The 22,037-nt window shown below is 42.8% G+C and overlaps 1 protein-coding gene across 1 annotated transcript in view; it reads right to left on the reverse strand.

Annotated features, from left to right (window-relative positions):
- The window catches only part of DENR (density regulated re-initiation and release factor), a 61,551-nt gene that overhangs the window by 13,328 nt on the left and 26,186 nt on the right, over positions 1–22,037 (reverse strand). Inside the window, exons 3-4 of the mRNA XM_086942946.1 lie at positions 8,090–8,109; positions 7,017–7,101 (exon numbers count right to left, since the gene is read on the reverse strand). Of these exons, the coding sequence (XP_086799072.1) occupies positions 7,017–7,101; positions 8,090–8,109 (105 nt within the window). The remainder of the gene's footprint in view (positions 1–7,016; positions 7,102–8,089; positions 8,110–22,037) is intronic.

Below are 22,037 nucleotides of genomic sequence, written 5' to 3' on the forward strand. Positions count from 1 at the left end.
ATCAAGCTTGTGAGGATGCTTTCAAGTGTGTGAAAGTAGGAATTCTTCATGCACCTACTTTAGGCCACTTTGATGTTAAAGCTAAAACCTTGGTTACCACTGATGCTAGTGCTGTGGGACTCGGGCTGTGCTCTCTCAAATATCTGATGGTGTGGAAAGAATTATAGGCTTTGCCTCTAGAAGATTACAAGGTGCCGAAGTTTCTTACTCAGTTATTGAGAGGGAGGCTCTTGCCTGTACGTGGGGAATTAAACATTTCAGGTACTTCCTTTGGGGATTACCTTTCAAAGTGCGAACAGATCATAAGCCCCTTGTGCATTTGTTCAAAGGTGGAAGAGGTTTGGAGGGAAATGTTACCCCTAGAATATCGAAATGGATGTTATATGTGCTTGAGTACAACTTTCAGATGGAGTATGTGAGGGGAGAGAGAAATGTTATTGCGGATTGTTTATCTAGAATGCCTGTAGATTTAGTTTTGAGTGAGTTAGAGATTAATGACCCAGTGATTAGTTGTGATGAAATTCTTGCATTTGATATGGGGCAATGGGAGACTGCCATGGCAGATGACCAAATAATTCCTTTGGTTATGGAACATGTTTCTGGGGGATGGTCTATGGAGTCCTCTAATGATATTCGTCTGAAGGGTTTTTTTAATGTTGAAGCAGAATTGAGTGTGTCTGAAGGTAAGTTGTGGAGGAGGAACAGATTGGTACCACCGTGCAATCTCAGATCCAAGATCACGAATATTGCGCATGAAGGCCATTTGGGAAGGAACATGACTGAGAGAAGGATCCGTGGTTACTGGTGGCCAGGGATGGATGGAGAGATAGATGAGTTGGTTAAGAATGGTCATGCGTGTGCTGGTAGCGGTAAGACGAAAGTAATTAGGCAGCCTCCTCTTTCCTGCGTTGATTTTCCAGTATGGCCCTGGGAGAAATTAGCGATTGATTTCTTAGGACCAATTTCCAAGTTGGGTACTCGGAATAAATGTATAATGGTCCTTGTGGACTATCATTCTAAGTGGTTTGTAATGGAGTCTACTGAAAGTGTTGACACAAAGAAAGTGATAAGTTTTTTGGAAAGAACATTTTTAAATGAAGGTATTCCGAAAACTTTGGTATCGGATAATGGTGTGCAGCTGGTTTCGAGAGAAATTAAGGAATTTTTGGATGGCATGGGAATTTGTCATGAGAAGGTTGCGTTGTTTAGGCCGCAGGCCAATGGCCTTGTGGAAAGGATCAATAGATTGTTGATGGAGAACATTCAGTTATCTTTGGCGAATGGTTTGGTGTGGGCTGAGGAGCTTAAGAAGATGGTCGGGTCATATAGAATAACTCCACATTCGGTCACTGGTATTTCTCCATTTGTTTCTCTGAAAGGGCGTGAGCCAGGTTTTAAAGAAGTTCCGGGTTGGCTGAAGAATAAAGAATGTGTGTGGGTTGACCGATCGAGTGTGAAAGATAGTGTTGTTAGAAGACAGCGTGATTCTACACATTCGTACAATCTAAGAATGAGGGTGAGAGATTCGGATATACATGTTGGTGATTGGGTTGTGACAAAAAAAATGTGGTATTGTAATTAAGGGGGAAAAGCAATTATTCTCAACCTAAACAAGTAAAATTTGTGAAGAAAAATGTTCTTATCCTAAATGATGGTTCTGCTTGGAGTTGTGGTAACGTTGCAAAATGTAATGCTCCATAATTTTCATTTGTTCCTACTCGTTTTATTTTATATGTTTCATTTGTATTTTTTCTTCTGATATTGTAATGGGGGGAGATGTGTTGGGATCTATGCTTCTTGGAATTGTGGGGATGTTGCTAGGAGGTTGGAATGTTGTGATCTGAAAAGGAGACAGTACAGAGGAAGCTGTGGAAGGAGCGGGAGGTCTCTTCACTTCTGACCAATAAAGATCAACTTTAATCATCTACCCTGTATTGAAGTCATCTTTACATGCTGCTTCCCCACTTTTACATGCAAAACCCTCTGTGCTCGCTTTTTCTTTCGATATATCGGCGGTTCATATTTCTGTCTAAAATGCCAACTGTTCATATGACAAATTAACCCACAATGCCGAATTTCTGCGATTTTATTGGGATTTTATAACAAATGTGTGCATATCAGGTTAAACATGTTGAATTGTGATTGTTATGAATTGTTTAAAACATTATTTATTGGGCAAGCTGACCCATCTATTGTGGAAGTGCCCTCATATCTCTGGGTACTGGTCACAAGTACTGAACAACATGGACAAGCACTTTGACACTCCGCTCCCTCGCTTTCCAGCATATATGCTACTAGGCCTCCCAAATGCTCCCACTTTTCTGCTTAAATCACGCATAGGTCAACATATAGCCCTGGCGCTAGGGGCTGCCCTCCAGAATATTTTGGCTCACTGGGGGACAAGCATGCTCCTCACCCACTTGGGATGGCTCCACCACTTATGGTACACCTTAGGGACTTATTGAATTATTTTCTTCTAGGAGCTACCCTACGCCAGTAGAATTGTAAGAATTAACCAAGCGTACTTAATGTACTGTTATTACAGTTTGATTATGTCACGGAAATCAAAAAAGAAATGTAAACATAAAACATTGTTTAGGCATTTATAATAATGTGTGTAGTATACATACAACCCCTTATGTGAACACATCAGAAAAAAAAAACAATGAATACACGAGTCACACATGCACACAAATTGGCCACAACACAATGGCAGCATCAGTGTGATTAAATATACGTGCTACTGCATCGCTAACCATACGTAAACACACAACACAGGTTAACCATTTTGATTTAATTTACTGTTCCAAGGTGGCAGACACCCAACATGAAATTTCGAACAAACCAAAAATAAAATTACTTGGAGAGAGAAAAGAAAGAAGATACTTTGGGTGATGAGTGGTAACATAGCAATGGAATGATGGGGGTGGGGGGTGAATTGTGGGGAGGAGGGCTCAAGGAGTAAAAACCAACGAGCAGCCAAGAAAAAGTAAACTCCATGATGTGTAGCTGTGGAAAGATACAAGTCACTTAAACAAAAGGATGGTAAATAAGCTATGCTATGGGGACTGGACAATCACACGAAGAGTGAAAAAAACACTGAGTACATTGCAAGCAAGTAAAAACAACAAGAAAGCAAATTAAGGGCAAGCAATGGGTTGACCCAAAGCCCTCTCTACGGACTAGTATTGCTAACAATCAGTCTTTAACAATGGACAGCTGCAAGCTGCCTGCTGACGAGGCCTAAAAATACAGACCATTTCTAATGCTTATTAGAACACAAAGCTCTCCACCTGTGAAAACAGCTCACTTGCCATTGGCTACTGAAGCATCATATTCCAATCTGGAACAAAATCTATTTTGAGATTACACTTTTATATATTAAAAAAAGACACAAAGCGGTTTTAAAATAACACATAATTTTCAATATAAATTTACCAGAAGGCTTAACATGTGCTCCTGAGTTAATTAGACTCTCTTCTAATTGGTCACTACATTTGGAAGAACCAGTGCTCCTGCTCCCTTTTCTTCATCTGTACCAGTACACCCACGACATTTTTCATCTACAAGTCCGTCACTGTTTGTCTTACCAGAAGAGGGGATATATATCGACAATGAACGTGTGCCAGTCTGAACAGCATTGGAAGCAAATAAGAACAACCGTGGAATTCTGGAGCACTTCGGTCAAAGAGGGACTTGTGTAAGGCAAGTCAGCCCAGGGCAAATATTCACTGTGTTCCAGAAAAGAAATTGCCTTCTGTGCCTTGGAGAGAAGCATCCTGAATTTTGTTTTGAACTTCAAAGCACATGTGGAGGAGGTAGGGAGTAGGTATTAGGAGCAGACTCCGTTTAGTATGTGTATAACGTGTATACATTTGGTTAATAAATGCCAGGTCTCTCCAAGCAAACCGCTGATTTCACTTGTTAGTAGTGATCAAAGATACCCTGGCAAAGCCCACCTGAGCAGAACAGTCATGGTAGATACAGAAAAGAACAACAATTCAAGAATCCAGCAACTTAATGTCTGGGATAGTAGAAGACCCCAAAAGTTTAGCACCAATCGGGTACAGGCCGGGGGCTAGTAATACAATAAACAAAATTGAAAAAATAGTGCAGTAGAGTCCTAAAGGCTTTTGTAATCAAGGTAGTGAATGGACAGGGGTGGTAAAGGAGAGATACGAGTACAGAGAATGGCAGAGTTCAGATGTAGAGGTTGACATGGGAGAGGTCAAAATGGTTGCTGAGTAAGAGGGAGGGCATGCTCAGATGTTATAAATTGTTGGCCGTGATAAGAAGGCACTTTGTGTGGGGTAGAGCACACAGAGCTAACAGACCTTGCAGCTGGATGGTTTCACTGCATGAGTCGGAGAGAAGGTGGCCCACGTGGAAGATACTACAAAGAGCACTTGCTACAGGTAAGTAAGGGGAGGTGGTTGACTGGAGGGCACACTTGAGCCTGAAGTAGAGGCTGACCTGGGGTAGGCTCCACAGCAGAGGGTGTCAAAGGGAAAGAGGTTTTTGTGGGGCTAGGTGGAGTAGGAGTGACAGGAGTAACAAGTTGGAGAGGAGGCCAAGCTGTCTATCACTGGTGTGAATATGCAGGAAACAGGTCAAGGCAAGGCCACGATTCAAGAGTAGATAAACAAATAGGAGCTTGTGGGAATCATTGATGGTGTCAATGATGAAGTCTCCAAGCACCAGGAGTGGGAGTGAAAGGTAACTAGAAAGCCAATCAAACTCTTCAAAGAGAAAGTGCTCAATGAGTAATAGGGGACAGATGAAGAGGACAGTGTTCTGTATTGGAGGGTTATTTGAAGATGGTGTGCTTGAATGAAGATGATGTAACTTCAGGTGAAAGGACAGGGAAAGTGAAGAGGACTTTTCTAAGAATAAAGCAGACCACTGCCCTAACGGACGCTGCACGAATAAAAGGTTGCGAAGTCTGCATAGAGGCACAATCTTGTGTCAAAATCATTACGTGGATTCTATTTTCTCCGGTGCAATGCAGTGTGAAGAGTGGGTAGAATGAAGTTCTAAAGTCAGAGATTTACAGGAATGTTGCTTTTGTCCCAATAACAGAAGGAGATACGTTTTAATATGTGTGGCACTGAATCATCATTACAGACTGAATTTAATTTATGGTAAGTCAGAGGGACTGCTAGGCTGTTTTGTGGTGATGGGGAGAAACTTGGCAGGGGATGGGAACACTGGAGTAGACGTATAGGATATGAGAACCACCTTTTGTCTGGGATTGCACAATAGATATATCATATACATACATGAGAACATTGAAAATGTGATTGACCAGGACAATAAGTGATGACTGGAAGATAGGGTTGCAAAAATGGAATCGAGAGAAGAGAGACAGGTCCCGATGAGGGAGAGGGGAAGAGACAGAGTGAGAGTAAAAATAGGATCGGGCCAGAGGTCAAGGAGCCCTTGCAGGAGATATGGGATGAGGCGAGCTCTTGCCACAATCAATCACAGTCCTTATTGAAATGGCATGAGGTAGACATGCATCTAGTATGTGAACAATTAGCTTGCTCTTAAGTGTTTTGTGAAGTGAGGACCCAAGGAGGTTCAGACCTACTAAGGGTCTGGTTTACAATTCCCCTCTCATTTTGCACTGGTCTTCTGCAGTAATAAAAATACCAATTGCTCTCACTAAGTTTATGCATTTAGTGAAACCTTACTGGCGAAACCTGATGATTACTTACAAAACACCATGGTTGTAACTTGAAGAAATGCCTTTTATGCCAGAGTTAAAAACGCAAAACTGTTAAGTCCTTAACTATGCCATTTTTATTTGCAGATAATCCCGGCCGTCACCTAAGAGGATGAAACATATCAAAACAGGACTTTCAAACCCATAAAGACCTCAAGATTGACCCCCGATGTTTTCAGGCCACTGTGACCCACCGCTTCTCTACACTGTAGCAGACTGGCTCCTGCAGACCATTCCCCGGTTACTGGGTTCCTGCAGACCATGCCCCGGTTACTAGCCCAGGTCCTTGGTCCTTCCTAGTTAAGGCCCCTGTAGCTCTGCTCTACTTGGAGGAGGATTTTAGGGAGGGTTTCTCTTTCTTCTTGCCTGAGTTTCAGACCAAATCCCTTTCAATCACCAGCACCCCCATCCAAGAATATGTTATTTGCCCTAAAGCCAAAATTCGAGAAGGCAGTTCAGCTCCTTGGGTGCTAGAGGACAAAAATACTTCTTAACTTGTTGCTGTAATCATTCATGATGTATGGCTTGGAGGGCCTTAGTTCGTATAATGCTACACAAAGGGTAAATAAATAAAGTGCATTCGACAAAACAGAACCATGCAACATAAGACAAGCTTAAATGACGAACATACTAAACCTTCCGAATGTTATTATAAAGGTCATATGGTATTATTAGATATGACGTATCATAACAAAATGACAATATTCATATGGTGTTATATCACTAACGCAACACAAGAAATAAACAGGATATGGTGTTTTGTCTTGGGGTACCACTACATTTTTCCCATCATATTATGTCAACATTGGATAAAGAGCTATGCAAAATGTAAACTGGAATTGAAAGACAACTTAATAAAAGAACAAAAGCAAGCGTTTAAAAGTTCAAAGGAAGCTTTTAAAATTATCTGTAATACTCTAAAGATAATGCCATGGTGGTGGAAGAGTTCATGTTATAAAGATTTTTAGACACAATAGTGAAAGATTGATGCACCCTCTTAAGAAAAGTATGAGATAATCTCCTGAGCATGCCTTCAAAAGTCATAATCTTATATTTTGACTAACATAACAAGGCACCAGGACAACAACGGAGTACATTATAGTTCTACATGACTGGGTCCGCTAAATAAATTAAATACAATTTCACTGCGAGATTGAGAAGTAAAGAAGGCTACTCAACAAAGACAAGTAACACTGATTTGTACTAGGCAAAAAGCTGCAAAAACAACAACAGGTACTACAGTGCTGCAACTTAGGTAGGCTAGGAGAATGGTAAATATCCATGGACTTACCAACAGTAAGTTTTGCAAATTCGTTGGGAAAGTTCTTTTCTAACCATTGCCTACACTTTGTAACGTCTGGCATGTATTCACAGTACTAGAATTAAAAAAAAACAGGATTAGTTAAGAAACAAATGATGAAAGCACTGTGAAAGTAAACAAAATAATTTAAAAAAATCAAAGTCAGTGTAAGAAAATCCATATGCACAACGTGTCGCCACTTTCACTGCACAAACCGCATAGAGGATATCAACATGAAATGGGTGCAATTTACAAAAAACAAACAACTAGTCCCTACCTTAAGTAACCCACCCCTTAGCAACTTCAACTTAAGATGAGCAGTGAACATTTGAATATATATTTACTATGCTTCAACTTGAAATGCAGACTCTTCTTTAGCATGTGGTTTAGAGGGTCTCGTGGCTCACAACATTCAGTAGCTACTACAACAGCCACTTATACAACACTGGCTGCACCATGTCGCTCATGAAATAAAAACGTGTTTGCATGATAATTTGGGTAAATAGGGCAATGAATCAAAAATGAAAGGTTTGTGAGTCTTAGGTTTATTATGAGTCAAGTTAATTTGCAATCCGACAAATAGGCAGGAGTGTGAACTCCATGTACAAACCCCAAGTAATGGAAACCTCCATTATCTACGGGAAAGAAGAGCCCAATGTATATAAAATAAGCGATGTAAACTATCCATTTCCACCATTCATAATGCTAATAAAAACTCTTACTTCCTGGTGCATTACGTGATAGGGAATTAATTACAGATTTCCTGATAGAATAAACTGTCAGCAATACATGAAAAACTCTTTGGTTTACATCCTTCATAAAGACCAGGCACACTAATTGAAAAAAATTGATAAAACGATTGCATGTATGGTCTTAACTTTGATATTTTTCGGCATTAGAATAGCTAAGTTAAATTAAGCTTGTTAAATTCAATGCAGGGTATGATATTGGGGTCTCTGTGGCGCTTGCATCATCTGTAGGCTGGCACACACCAAGAACAAGCAAATTTAGAATAGCCCCATACAAGTTCTTAACGTATAAAAAAGGTAGGTTACAGAACTCACCTCTGTTGGTAACGAGCACACTGTGGAAAGACAAAGAGAGGAGGTTAGACACCATCTAGGGGTGCATTCTCTCACACTACTGAAATGGAGTACATAAATAACCTAGAACCTTTTCCATCACTTCTATTCGGCTCAAAATGCTTAGGAGGTTGAAGGGCTTTTTCAGGTGTATATGTGGAGGTAAAGTTAAGTGGGCACTGGGGTGAGCTTTGGGGGTGTAGTACTGACCAAAGGTCATGGCGTTATGGGCAGCCAGTAGGTAGTTCTGATGGAAGGATAAGGCAAAGGACCACATTCTGCACAGCGCAGGCACTGGAGTGTGAGACGCGGGCGCAGGAATTCTTTAAAAGCACTACTCTGTGTTAACTGGACACTGGAGGCACCAGTACACACTCAGCGGGGGTAGGTCTCTACAGGACAAGGCTTATGGCCACATCAAGTGCCCGGAAGCCAATGAGGAACAAGGCATAAGGCCTAGTTGAAGTCCCAGTTGTGTGGTCAAAGACTGGAAGGAGTGAGCACAAGGAATGGCCAAAAGTTCCATCATTGCCCAGCAGGTATTAAGTGTTATATGACTGGTTTTGCGTACAACCATGCAGTGTCTAGAAGACACTGGGGGTGACAGGAAAGGGTAAAAGCCATTACCAAATTCAAACATGCCTTAGCTTGAGATCTTGGAGAAAAGGCTTGCCCTATGGGCTTGAGGAACAGGCAGACAGACTGGAGTGTGTGGCCAAAACAGTTTATGGAAAGTCATTTTTTTTTTTTACTTAACATAAAAAATGAAAGCATTCTTAAAATAAAGAAAATATATAAAGTACCGTAGAACACTAATAGAAGGGAGTTATGATTATAATCTAAATCCTAAACAGTGAAATTCACCAGATATATATATAGCAACACAACTGTGCTCTCAGATTCCAAAAGCACGGCTCACTAACCTCGTATGAAACCCTGCATTCAACATTCCTTCGTCTAGAGCTCACTCTGGTTCTAGCCAGTACCCAAGACTGATTGGCCTAGACACATTTGCTGAACATGACTTTCAACTATACTCATTTAACTCTGGATGCACGGATAGGCCTTTCAACATCTCTAGGTCTTTGTACATATAGAAACAAAACCATATTCAGTCAACATTTTAAATAGAGAAAACATTTTCAGCTTAAGTGACATCAATGGTGCATGGATAGGTAGATATGCTCTGTTTGTATGTCTGATATGAAAAACCATTAAAAGTATGTTATAAAAAAAAGTGACATCAATGGTGATGTCACATCTATAGTCACCAGTGATTCCATCAATTGTGCAAAACCTTTGGAGTTTTTAAGGGATTTAAAAAGGTTACCCCCAAAATGATTTCATCTTTTAAGTTTAAAAACAATTTCTGGGAGGTGGGGCAAGTCAGAAGCCAAGATGGACGCTTTACTCTGCAGCTCTCTTCCTCAGGTCTACAAACTCGATCACTCTGATATGCTATGGGTGCAGCTGTTGTCCAAGCCGATCACCCGTTCGGGGATGCAAAGTCTGGACTTCAGAAGGTCCACCTGAGCGATAGGAAGTAGAGTCATCGCTCGACTGCCAAACAGTAGCAATCTCTGACCGACCAAGCATCCGGCAGTGGCAGAACTGACCTGTCCCAAAGGGGAGGGATTGGACCAGGAACTCGCAGTGAGCAGGCCTTTGTGGGGTTTTCTCTTGCTACTAACTGGAGTCATGGGTGTTGATTGTGGGCCATAAAATGGCAAGACGGGGCAGACAAAGCCCTTCAGGCACAAACAGAATTCAGGGGCAGTGCAGCGGGGAATATAATGCATATCAATGCTAAACTGTATATATTGAAAAAGGAAAGTAGGGGAACACCTTAGGAGTATGGTAAGATGATTGCAGTGTCCACAGCTAACTGGGAATTGGGTTGCAAAGGGGGTATGGAAACTATGGGAAGTGGTTGCCCAGAACTCTTAGCAGCTTTACTAGCTTTACTAGGTTTCAGCGCTGGGCAGTTCCAGGATACAATGAAAGAGAAGAAACGTATGTCTACAGCTCCCCTCTACATGTTGAGACGGATTTTGATTTGCCTGTGTTGTGGAGGTGCCAGATATATTTCTGAACTAGCCTTACTTGCAAACGAAGCAAGTACATGTGGCAATTATTTGTGATATTGCCGATTTGATGGTGCACGGTTTTATTGAGCAATTACTGCTACTTGAGTTTGTGGAATGTATCGCGGTCACGGCTTTATGGTTTATCTCGCGCGCAAGTGTCTTCATGCACTATGCTCAAGTGTGTCTAATCAATCTGGTGTGATTGTTTGAAGGACAGTGCCGGTTAGTTTACCACCAGTGCTCTGTCGAAGAGACATTTTTTTATTACTCTTTTGCTTTAGAATTAATTTGCTACAATTGTAGGGCAATTAACGTTTTCAGTGTAAATATAGAATGCTTACTTCATTTGTTTTCTGTGACCTGCTAGATTGCTAAACTAAAATATACAATGTGCTGACATGTTCAGTACTGTTCACGCGTGTCATGTTCTAATGTAGAGCCTATATTCTGTGACATGCGTTGTATAAAATAATTTTGGTTCTGGCAGCAAAGAGGGCTGTGTAATAATGAGGGCTTTGGGAGCCATGAGGTATGCTTTAAAGGCTTTGGGAGGCATGAGGTGTGTGTAACAGGATCGTCGGCCCATGGGGCTGTGTAATAATGGCTTTGGAGGCATGATAAAGGTTCTAATCAGGAATTAACAAATAACCTTAGGTCAGTAGAGCCATAAGAGAGTACCGTATAAAAATAGAATAGTGGGTTAACTGATTGTCTTTTAGTCACAACTAAAATACTGCCTGTCTTTTAGTCACAACTAAAATGCATCTGGCCTCTATCAATCACAGGATGAACAGCACTCAAAAGATACATTCCAAGAAAAGTAAAACTGATGAGGAATGCAGAATCTTCCAAGATGCCTGGACTGGTAATTTTTTTGTGATTGACCAGAACGGAAATATAATCTGTTTTACGTGTCAAGAACAAATAGCTGTTTGGAAGGAGCGCGTCAAGTGACATTATTACATAAAACTTGGACAATATTGTGATACCTTCCAGGGGTGGTTAAAAGTTGATAAAGTTGACAGAAATCATAAGCAGGTAAACGTTGTTTATCAACGCTGCAAGACGGAATTCTGAAACAGCAACCAAGTTCAATTTTGTGATAGCCCAGACAAAAATCAAAAGAAGGTATCCATTTTCTGATGCGGAATTTGTGAAAAAGTACTTCAAGATATTTATATCTGAAGCATTCCTGGTTAAAAGTCCTATGGGGTTGGGGAGCACAGGGGGCGGGGAGCATGTGAGTGTGTGTGGTGGAGGGGGTAGTGGATTGGCCTTTCACCTCAGACGGTGGCTAGAACAGGAGAGGACCTATAGTCGGACAAAGAAAGTTCTTGCTTTGATAGACTCAGTCCCTGCGAGGTTTACAGTTTGGGACTTGAAAGCAAAGTTGTGTGCGTTACAGATCATCTGGCAATCTGGTTATGAGGAGGAACCAAAGAATTCCAAATTATTGAGGAACTGCTCGACTTAATGTCCAATGAAAGACAGAACAATTTGACGGGCCATTTTCAACTAAGTTAATAGTGTCTTCCTGTATTATGAGTTTCCAGAGAATCATCGTCGTGGCCTAACATTTGATGTTGAGCCTGCAATGACAGGGAAGTGTAATGGATTGTTAGTGCAATGCCGAAATCGGGGTCTCAGGAAATCATCATACATTATTCATCACAAACATCTTGGATAAGAAGCGTGATGGAAAAGGTGGTTTCTACTGTGAATTTCAGTCCATCAAAGGGGTCTACCCACAGACCGCTCCAAGCATTTCTTTCTGAGAAAGGAGAAGGCAACTATGATGTACTTCACTTCTGCCAAAGCATGCTAGCTCAGCACGATGGCCACATCAGCCAGATTCATGACACGCAAAAAGAAATGATGTAAATTTAACTGATGAAGGTGAGTGGTTGACTGCCTGAGCATTCTTAGTTGATGTCACTAAGTATCTTCAAAACTTGAATTGAATTTAAAACTAAAAGGGTGGGGCAGGTTTGTAAAGAAGCTATGAGCATGCCCAATCCTTTTAAGCTGAAATCAATTCAAAACCAGGCAAATGAAGAGAAAGTTGTGCATTTCACAGTATTGTCCACAGGATATGCTGAGACTGGAATACAGCAAGTATTCTGGACTTTAGTGGACTGCTGAATGAATTTAAGCAAAGAGGTTGCAGAATAAAGGGAGCGCAATAAAGAGCTGAATCTATTTTCAGATTCATTAGGATAGGATACTGCTGATGTGCTGACATTTTCTAAATGGAATTAATGGACCTCAATAGTAACACTGCCAGGAAGAGCCCATTTGCACAGTATGACCTATTGTAATTTTACAGCCAATGTTGGCTGACATTTCCCAAATATTTCATTGCATGCACTTTTATTTATATTGCTTTTTGGGACATGTATTGCTGAAATGTCCCAATAAAATTGAGATCACTTAACAAATGGTTCTCTCATTGATATATTCCGCACTGTCATATTGAGTGTCACAGCGGACATTAATAATTTCTGTCAGCGAAAACAATGCGAGTCATCTCGTAACATTTATCATAGATTATTTTTGGGGGGGTCAGGATGTTCTTTTCGGAGGGGTATTACCAACTACCGATTCCCTACTTCTCCCCAAGCAACAGACTGGACCAGGAAAGATTTTTCCAGCCATGCCCCTTTATGCCACTAGGTGGCGATATGTGGCTCCATGTTGACTAGCCCGGCACGCTGATGTCAGTTCTGTTCTTTCTGCTGTGGATCCGGAGTTCCACTGCCTATTTCGTCAGTTTTTCGAAGAGTTCCACACGTAACCCAGTATGCTAGGTAATGACGTCCCCTCCTTAAACTACATGTTTCAAATCATGAAGCAGGTGTAAGGTACAGATCCCCATGAGGTGGTCTCTGATGTTTAGGCTTGGGACACGACTCAGTCATGTGACAAATGCACACTCGTGCACCTGAAGGTGATCTGGGGCAAATAAGCAAAGCTGTACATCACAGAAGGTAAGCACTCATGGCCAGTGCTTAATTTCAGCCAATGGTTTCCGGTGCTCCGCACCGGCACTTAATCAACCCCAGGGCCAGGGTCGGATTGGGATCACAATTCGGCCCGGGCACTGACGAAAAAAGTGGCCCACATTCAAGGGGCGTGGCTCATATTTAAGGGGCGTGGCCCACATTCAAGGGGCGTGCCCTTTCATGAAACACCATTTGCACAGACAAGGAATGTAAGTGGGAGGATACTGTTCTTGCACACGACACAGGGCCAAGGTGACAATGGCCTACATGCTGAGCAACTAAAAAAAAATAGCAAGGCCCCGGGCCCCTTTTTGTCACAAAATTATTCCAGCCCTCCAGCACAGGAGCACCTGAAAAGCAGCAACGCCCCTGCTATTACTAACCTACTCAGCCCTCCCCAGACCTTCAGCTCAGAAGCACATGAACAGAGGTAAGGCCCCTGCAATTAGTAAATTAATCAACTCTCCAGGCCTTGGGAAAATGTCCTGGCAGGGGAGCACAAAACACAGCTTTCTGGGTCATCCAAGGTAGCCAGGTAGCCAGGGGGGAGGCTGAGGTGAAGCTGGTGCATGGGAAGTGCCTTCCCAGTGTGTTCTGGCAGTTTGAGTATTTACCATTTACTGTAGTATTACCCTTGTACCTGCGTATGGTACCCTTTTGTAACTTGCACAAGCCACTTTTCTCTTGTAACACACTGTTTGCTACCTCTCACTTTTGTTTGCTTTAGATACTTGAACAAGTGCCACCATTGCCTACGTAACGTTTGTTCTTGTGCTGGAGTGTCTGCCATTAATTGCTGTATTATACCTCTACTTGTATTTTGTACGCTTTTGTAACCTGCACACACATCTCTTTTTCCTCCTGTAATGTATCGTTTCCTCCTCTTGTATTTTGGTTGCTCACTATTGTCACTTTTGATTCATGTAACTTAACGTTTGCTTTTGTAATTTGTCCACTTATAATTTTCTCCTCATGTATTATTGCTGTTCCTAGTGTGAAGCGCTCTGACACCTTCGGGTAAAGTCCGCGCTATAGAAAATCGCATAAATAAATAAATAAAACAAAAAAATTCCAAACATCACCAGGCCCCCACAGCAAGACCCATTCTTCCTCGCCCACTATGCCCTGAATGTGAAGGGCTGTGGGCGAGGTGTTAAGACTAACACCGTTTCTGGGCTGCATGGGCGCCAGGGGGCTGAGGTGCAAATGGCTCAAAGGCCTGAGAAACACCTGGCCCCCAGGGAGGCCGATTATTGCAAACAATCACCCCTCCTCAACCCAGCCTCAGCTTGATTGCTTGGCAGGGTAGGGGTGAAGGAGAGCCCACAATCGCTGTCTGGCCGCACAGCGAGGCTGCTTTAATTTTCTCAGTCTCTGTCTCCGTGCACTCTGTGGGCCTTTTTTTTTTCTCTCCCCTTTCCTAGTCCACCCCCTGTGGACTGGGACAGGGGAGAAAAAAAACGGCCCACAGAGGGCACTGAGGCACCCGCCCTTCGGCCCATTCCCGAATGCCCGCCTTGCCAATCCGCCCCTGCCCAGGGCTATAGTTTCAGGAGCACCAATTAAGTACACACTCATTTTTGGGTGGTAGGCACAGGAGATTGGGGATGTTGAGCAGAGACTCGAACCTGGTTCCCCAGCTCCGCAGTCGGCAGTTCTGTCCATTATACCACTTCATGGTTAGAGGTTGGTTCAGTATTAGGTAGCGCTAACAAGAGAAATGGGCTGGTGAAAGCTGCCTCCCGACGAGAGCAACAGCGATTTTTTTTCTTCTTGAAATTAACCACTGCTTGTGGCCCTCGCGTTAGTTCTGCCCCAAGTCACACTAAATTCATCCTGCTCTCGAACACGGTTCCTGTGAGAAGCCTGCCTTGCAGCCAAAGGCTGCAAGTCCAAATCTATGTCCAAATGCAGACACAAAAAGCAAAGCAGTAATCAACCCCTTCCCACCCCTCTGTCTCCAAAGAGAAAGTGCAAGGATGTCACACTGTCCGTCAGTCTCCATCTAGATGTCTGGTTATGGAGCCGATTCCCCAACTGATTCTGGTACACAGAGCTTCCCGGACCACCAGCGACACCGCAGGAGATTGATACCTTCAAGGAGGCCATACTACACTTTTCTGTTGCACTTCTCCAGTTGGTTTACCACTCGTTGATCTGTCCTCTGCCTGTTTGGGACCTGCTCTCAGCCCGCAGTAACTCCAGTAAAGACATCAACTCCAGCTCAAAAAACTGCGACAGGCCCCTCCTTATAGACACCTGGTGATGACGCACAAAAGAGGATGCGGTCCCAATTCTGATATCCAACACCGAACTGAGTTCAGCCTGATCGTGACCAATGTCAAGCCAGAAGACTACAAAAATGCAACCGGTCACCAATACCTTGGACGGGGGATGGGGAGGTGGGGTGGGTGGCTTTGGGGTGGGGGGTGGGGGGGGGTGGGAATACCCCAGCACAGGTTCCATTGTCATTTTTGCTTGGCTCGAATCAGAATCTCAGTTCAGAGGTAAACTGAAGACATGGCTATTCTCCAGCTACTAACTTCTAGGTTCTATGCTGCTGCTGTCCACAGCGCCGGGACACCCCCGCTGGGGGTAGCCGCGCGCTTAATAAATGTAATTAATAATAACATACCCCCCCCCCTTCCTGAGCCCAAGAGAGAGTAGATGGCACGGTTTACATTGACTTACAAGATACCTTGATATTTCCTCTGAAGCAGGGTTTGATTCACCACTTGAACCCCCAATGGAAGAGGGTGTATCAATTGCTGTAGTGGTCTAATGGTGTAGCTGAGGTCCTGTATTTACAGATACCTTCAAGTCAAAACCATTTAAGGAAATGTTTCAGCCTGGACCAGCCAAGTCTCTGCCCCCGCTTGTGCTCCCTTTTAACAAAGCACTCACCAAATTCTTGATGGGCACTTGGTAAAAACACTGTTCCTGCCTGAATATGGAGGTGGCCATGACTCACATGACAGCTCCTGATGATCCTGACTACTAAATATCCTACTCCAGGCAGCCTACTGATTCAGGCTTCAACCAGCAAGGTGAACCCAAATTAAGTCCCCACAACTCCTCTGCATAGGGAGTCCAAGAGGATGGAGTAATCTGGATAACATATGTTCTCTTCGGATAGCTTGGCGTTGAGGTCTGTCAATGCTGTGTGCTTTTTAGGTTGCCACACATGTGCCCTCTAGGACATGGCGAGAGAAATTCTGCTGGAGGTCCAGGAAGATCTTATGGTCTCTATGGCTCAGACAATTGATGACCGAGAAGGCACAAGTAATTCGTGCTGGCCTACATACTACTGATTCCCTGGGAAGGGCAACTGGCACCAGTGTTGAGCTTCGCGGACAAGTGGATGTGTTCCACGGAGAGGGAGGGGTTTAGATGTAAAAGTCTCTCATGTTTCTATCCTTTAATGGGTCATGGCTCTTCAGTGAAAAAGCAAATACTGCCTTAGAGTGCTTATCAGAAAGCAAAGCCACAACACGCACCTCTAGGTCTGTTGACCCTTGCTAAGCAGATTCCCTCATCTGCTTAGAAGATTCAGAGGCTACTCTAAGGGTTGTATAGGTAATGACTCTCCTCAACCACTGCAGCAGTCACTAAAGTCCTTTCGAGGCATGGGATGTGGGTCTGGCAGGTAACAGGGGCACCAATCCTTCCAGTCCCCTTCTCCAATCACCAAGTGCTTAAGTTTGGCCTCTTTAGTACACACCCATCCAGTGATCCTGTGGGGGGACAGGTTTCAGCACTTCCCCGCATGGTGGTGATCCATGACCTCCAGCAGACGGACCCTACAAATCATTCACCACCAGAGTGACTTTCAGAGAAGCACCTTCCATTATGTTACAAGAAGTGCAAATGTTACTTTACAAAGGTGTTACAGAGAGAATTCTGAACTCGGTTAGAGGAGAGGGTTGTTTCTCTTGATATTTCCTTATGCAGAAGTACAAATGTCTTTGAACTATTTTGGCCCTTCTCAATGCCTTCCTGCGGACGAACAAATTGAAAAAGAACTCATGCTGGCCCAGATCCTGAATGCTCTGGACCAGAGACTGGGCGCAGACCTTCGACCTGCAGGACACATTTTCATATACCCATCCTGCAGTCATGTAGATGCCGCATGCGGTTCAAAGTAGGCCTGGGGAACTTTCAGTTTGCAGTGCTCTGCTTCAGCCTCACAAGTAATGGCAGTAGTCGCTTCCCACCTCGGCGACTGGCTGTTGAAGACAGGTTTGCAATAGTAACATTTTGAACATCAAATGATCTTTTTTTTAAATCATGTTCATGTTTGTTAAATGCATACAATGCTGGGAAGACTATAAGGAAATGTATCCTCCATGAGATTATAATTAACAGGATCTTGAGGTATGTAACGATGGCGACAATGTTAACAAGAAAATGCTAAAGCACACCAGTGTAGCTAACATATATTTGCTTATAAAATGGTTACCGCTCACTGGGAGTACCGCCTAATGCGGTAATAGGATTTTAACTTCTAGAGGGTTCAAACAGCAGCATCAATATTCTAACAAATGATTAAAAAAAATTGACGATAGGTTCAAATTGTTGATTTTCTTGTACATATCGCAATTTTAGTACAGTTTTATTGCAGACGTTTTGATAGTATCAGCACTAAACACTTTACTAAATACCAATACATGCATGGTTGTCAATGGAAGTCACCACATGGTCTTCGGATGTAACCCAAATTGAACAGTTATTAGGAGATGCCAATGTGAACTGCGATCAATAAACGTGTTATGTACTTTGTGCCCAACAGTGTTATTTTATTCTGAGGTCTTTATGAGAGGACTACTATTTCTCTTTTTAAACCTATTGTATATTGATGTGCTTTTATGATTTTTATACTAAAATCGAATAAAGATACTTATTTAGCTAGTAAGCTGTAGATCACCTCCAGATGCCAAAGAACCTCCTGACAACTTTGTGGTTAACAATCAATGAGATGAGTGGCACCTTACTCCTCGCAGAGGCTTCCGTTCCTTGGTGATATCATGGATACAGTGCAGTGCAGTGCAGTTCATGGCTTTCCCTCTGTTGCATTGAGTCCAAGACGTGTGTGCCATGATCCAGATGTTTCAGACTCAGTCCTAAATCTTGGTGAAAGCAGCTATGAGGGTTCATGGCCTCTTAGCCTCCTGAATCCTTCAGAGGACTGATGCATAGCTACTGGGTTGGGAAGGTCATCTAGAGAAGGTGGGGTTCATAGAACTCAGGTCTCCGATGGAAGGCCAGCCCTATAGTAATCTGCTGGAGCTGCGGGTTATTCCTCTGGCCCTGAAGACCATTCTCCTGTCAACAGTTTTTACAGTGAGATATCTTAATGAATACATATCAGTCACTTCCTCTGGGAAAAATTCTGTAGATTCCACCTCATATCTTGACTAGCATGCAGCGCAATCCTTGCCTTTTCTTCATCCGGCCAGTGTCTCTCAATGTAATATCTCCGATTTTCTCAGAAGCAAAGAAGCAGTACATCATTCCATACTGCAATTTCATCATGAGCCTTAAGGCCTCAGAAGTAAAGTCTGTGTTGAAGAAAAGGACAGCATTTCAACCTTAATTACAAAGAATAAAACTACATTTTAACCAATTATTTCCAATCTCGTAACAGGATGGAATCTTTCTTTGTTGCTACCTGGGATGACAGACTCATGAATGTTGATGAAGCTGCTGATGTCATTTTGGTTGTAGCACCGAAATAGGAACAGAAGATGAGAGCAAACACTGAACTCCTTATGTCCATCAAACCATGTACAAATTATATTTCTGCCTCTCTGCACCGTTTTCCAGGCCAGTAACTTCTGGCGCCATTCTGATCCCTCGTTCTCAATATCCATCTAATCCTCCTAAACATTTAATCAATCTTTGGGGCCTTCCTTGCTAAACATTGTACTGAAGGCCCGGTCATCTTGAAACATGAACAGTCTATCAACAGCAACTCATGCACCTTAGGAACCCACTAAAAGCCAGCAAGATGGAAATACTCACCTAAGGAGCCATAATTCATTATAAAGTGGCACCTCCATGGTCTATGGATAAAATCTCGTACCTACAACACTGCAATCCCTAAAAGACGTGGAGAACATTTTCTGTCATATAGCTCCCATATCAGATTCAAGCCACAAATGTTCTTACACGGCAGTGTCCCATTACTCATCGTTCAGACTTCAAATGATCCAGAATTCAGTCACAGTACTCCTGTACGATTTAGCTAAAGGAGGATCAGGCATCTCCTGCGTCATCTAAGATCTTTCTTATGAGCCCCAATGTACCCCAATAAAGGCATAGGTAGCTGCACAACCTTTTAACTATATTAGTGCTACCTTGCTCTATATAACAGTTCAGGCGCTGACCTTTTACTTAATTATGTGCAGAACAAATGTCCTGTGGTTTTCTTCGATAACTAGCCTCATTTACTATGCATGAGGATTCTTAGTATCATACCTTTATCCCCTGCCTAGGACATGCACAAAATGATTACCATCTTCTGTATAATAACTCTGTACAAAAGTCACCACTATAGTCACCCTTGAACGACAGACCTACATACCATTACCCATCAAGATAGAACCCCTGAGGGTACCTTTAGTATATAAAAGAACAACTTCTTCACTAGGGCAACCAGAGGAGAAGCTTCCATGCTGACAAGAGACACTGAAGTCCTTGCACGCAGAAACTCCAGCACGCAGTGGTCTGACAACCCTTGCGTGGTGTCCAACTCAAGACCAAGACCTGGTCCTTCGTTCTCTCCCATCAGGGAATGGGGTTGGCTCTTTCCTATGGGATTCTTGACTTTACACCTACTTACAGCTAGGTACACTTAGACAGGGTTTGCGTTGTGGGAGTATACTGGATTACTGCCATGTATCAGCAACAGATCCCTTTCTATATCTGCATATATTTACTGTTTTAGCACCATGGTTGAATTCTACCTTTTATTTATTCTGTTTGTGCTTGTAATCTTAAATATCTGTTTCTGTCTAACGATTGTCGCAGCAATGGAATGACGCTGGTCCAATAAATGCTTACTGAAAACGTCCCCATCGTTTATTCTGTGTATCCCTCTGAGACAGAGTGAGCACATGGGGCTGAACAAAAGGTACTGTACTATTTCCACGATCCTTGAAGGATCAAGTGTTGTCATGTTCGATAGTTGCCTTAAACTAATCGCTCCTTGGTAATGTTAGACGGCTTATAGTGGCACTGTGAAGTAGCTGGTCTTAAAGCTAACATATTCTGTGGGGGTGTCTGGAATAAGTCTGGATAGATACCAATCCCTTAGATTACGTTGTTTAAAGCAGATCCTGTGTTTTATTAGGAACTACACGCCGTCAACGTTGGTTTGGTTCTCATTTAACGGACAAATCTGAGTAGTTTAGTCATGCTTTTTCAGAGACCCCTACTCACATTAACCCAAAGACGTCTGGGTTGGGAAGGGAAAAAAAATTGCCACAGCTGAGATGCTATATCGTGTGTATTAGCTGCAGGTTTGTTCAAGCTTGAAGGATTATAGTTCCCTACATTGTACCGTATCTCTTTCCGTAAATACTTCCTCTCATAATGTCTCAGACTTGAGATGCTGGTAGAGTAGTACTAGTGCAAGGGAAGTGGAGCAGGAAGATGCTCTTTAGGTTTCAGAAAATGGCGGACATTCACCAACTATGAAATTATCAGATTAGGGAGTCACATCATTGGGTGGGACTGTAACCATCGTGATTGAGGCACATGAGACATTCAGAACAGAAGTATTCTATTCTTGGATCAAATTCCCACCTGCAGATGCACACACATACGTTTCATTCTTATACTCCAAATGAACTACCAGAAGAATACTTTCCATACGAGGACATAGAAGTTCCGTTAATTTACCAAGAGCATATAAATTGGCTTAAAGGCGCCCTCCTCCATCCTCCATCCTACAAATAAAGTGAGACTCGGTCCGCTCAGCAGAGATGGAGCGGCTTGGCTGGTCCTAGCTGATTACACACCTCATCCAGAGATAGATACATTGCCAGCAGCAGACTTACATCCACTTCACAGAGAAATAAAACTATACAGAAATCTTACACAGTTCATAATGCGAACACTTACATATCAGCCTACAAGGATCAATCACGTGGGTCAACTGCAAGGGACTGCAACAAAAATAACCCTACAAAACGTTGACTTCGATCATGGGTAGAATGCCCACTAAACGTGAATAAATGCCTTTCTGGATAGCACAGAAAATAGCACAGCTTGAGGCAGTTTTTCCACACACAGGCCGGTAAGAACACAGCAACAATTTGCTTGCCTATGGAGATAGCTCCCCCCAATAGAGGACTGTACCACTTGAGGTACAGTTTTCGCTGCCTTTTATACCAGAACTCATGATAACCCCTCAATAGCGGTTATGCCAGAAGTATTGAAACAAATACAGAATGAGTATGGGGCATGACTTGCCCTGGACTTGGGGATAAAATTGATAGGCAATTTTGCCCAGGCATTAACAATTATGTTCGCAAACATAAAAGTGGATGCAGCAGCCAACGCTTGAGGAAATGCACTTCTGCACATCAGGAGTGAGAACTGCCTAAGATTATCAAAGATACCTATGCTTCTCAGGGTAGAGATTACTTGGGTGCTAGACCTGTGAAACCACAATTGCCAAAATAAGTGAAACGTTACCCACTGCATACAAATCACATTTGTAAACAAATGCTGAAATGCGCTTTGCATCAACAGAAAAAATACTGAAAGCAGTACAGACTACTGTAGTGAGAGAAAGAGCACTTGTACAGGGTAAACGAATAATTGTCGTGACTCCGG

Source organism: Lissotriton vulgaris, chromosome 11 (assembly GCF_964263255.1).
Source record: "Lissotriton vulgaris chromosome 11, aLisVul1.2, whole genome shotgun sequence".
NCBI classification, from domain to species: domain Eukaryota; kingdom Metazoa; phylum Chordata; class Amphibia; order Caudata; family Salamandridae; genus Lissotriton; species Lissotriton vulgaris.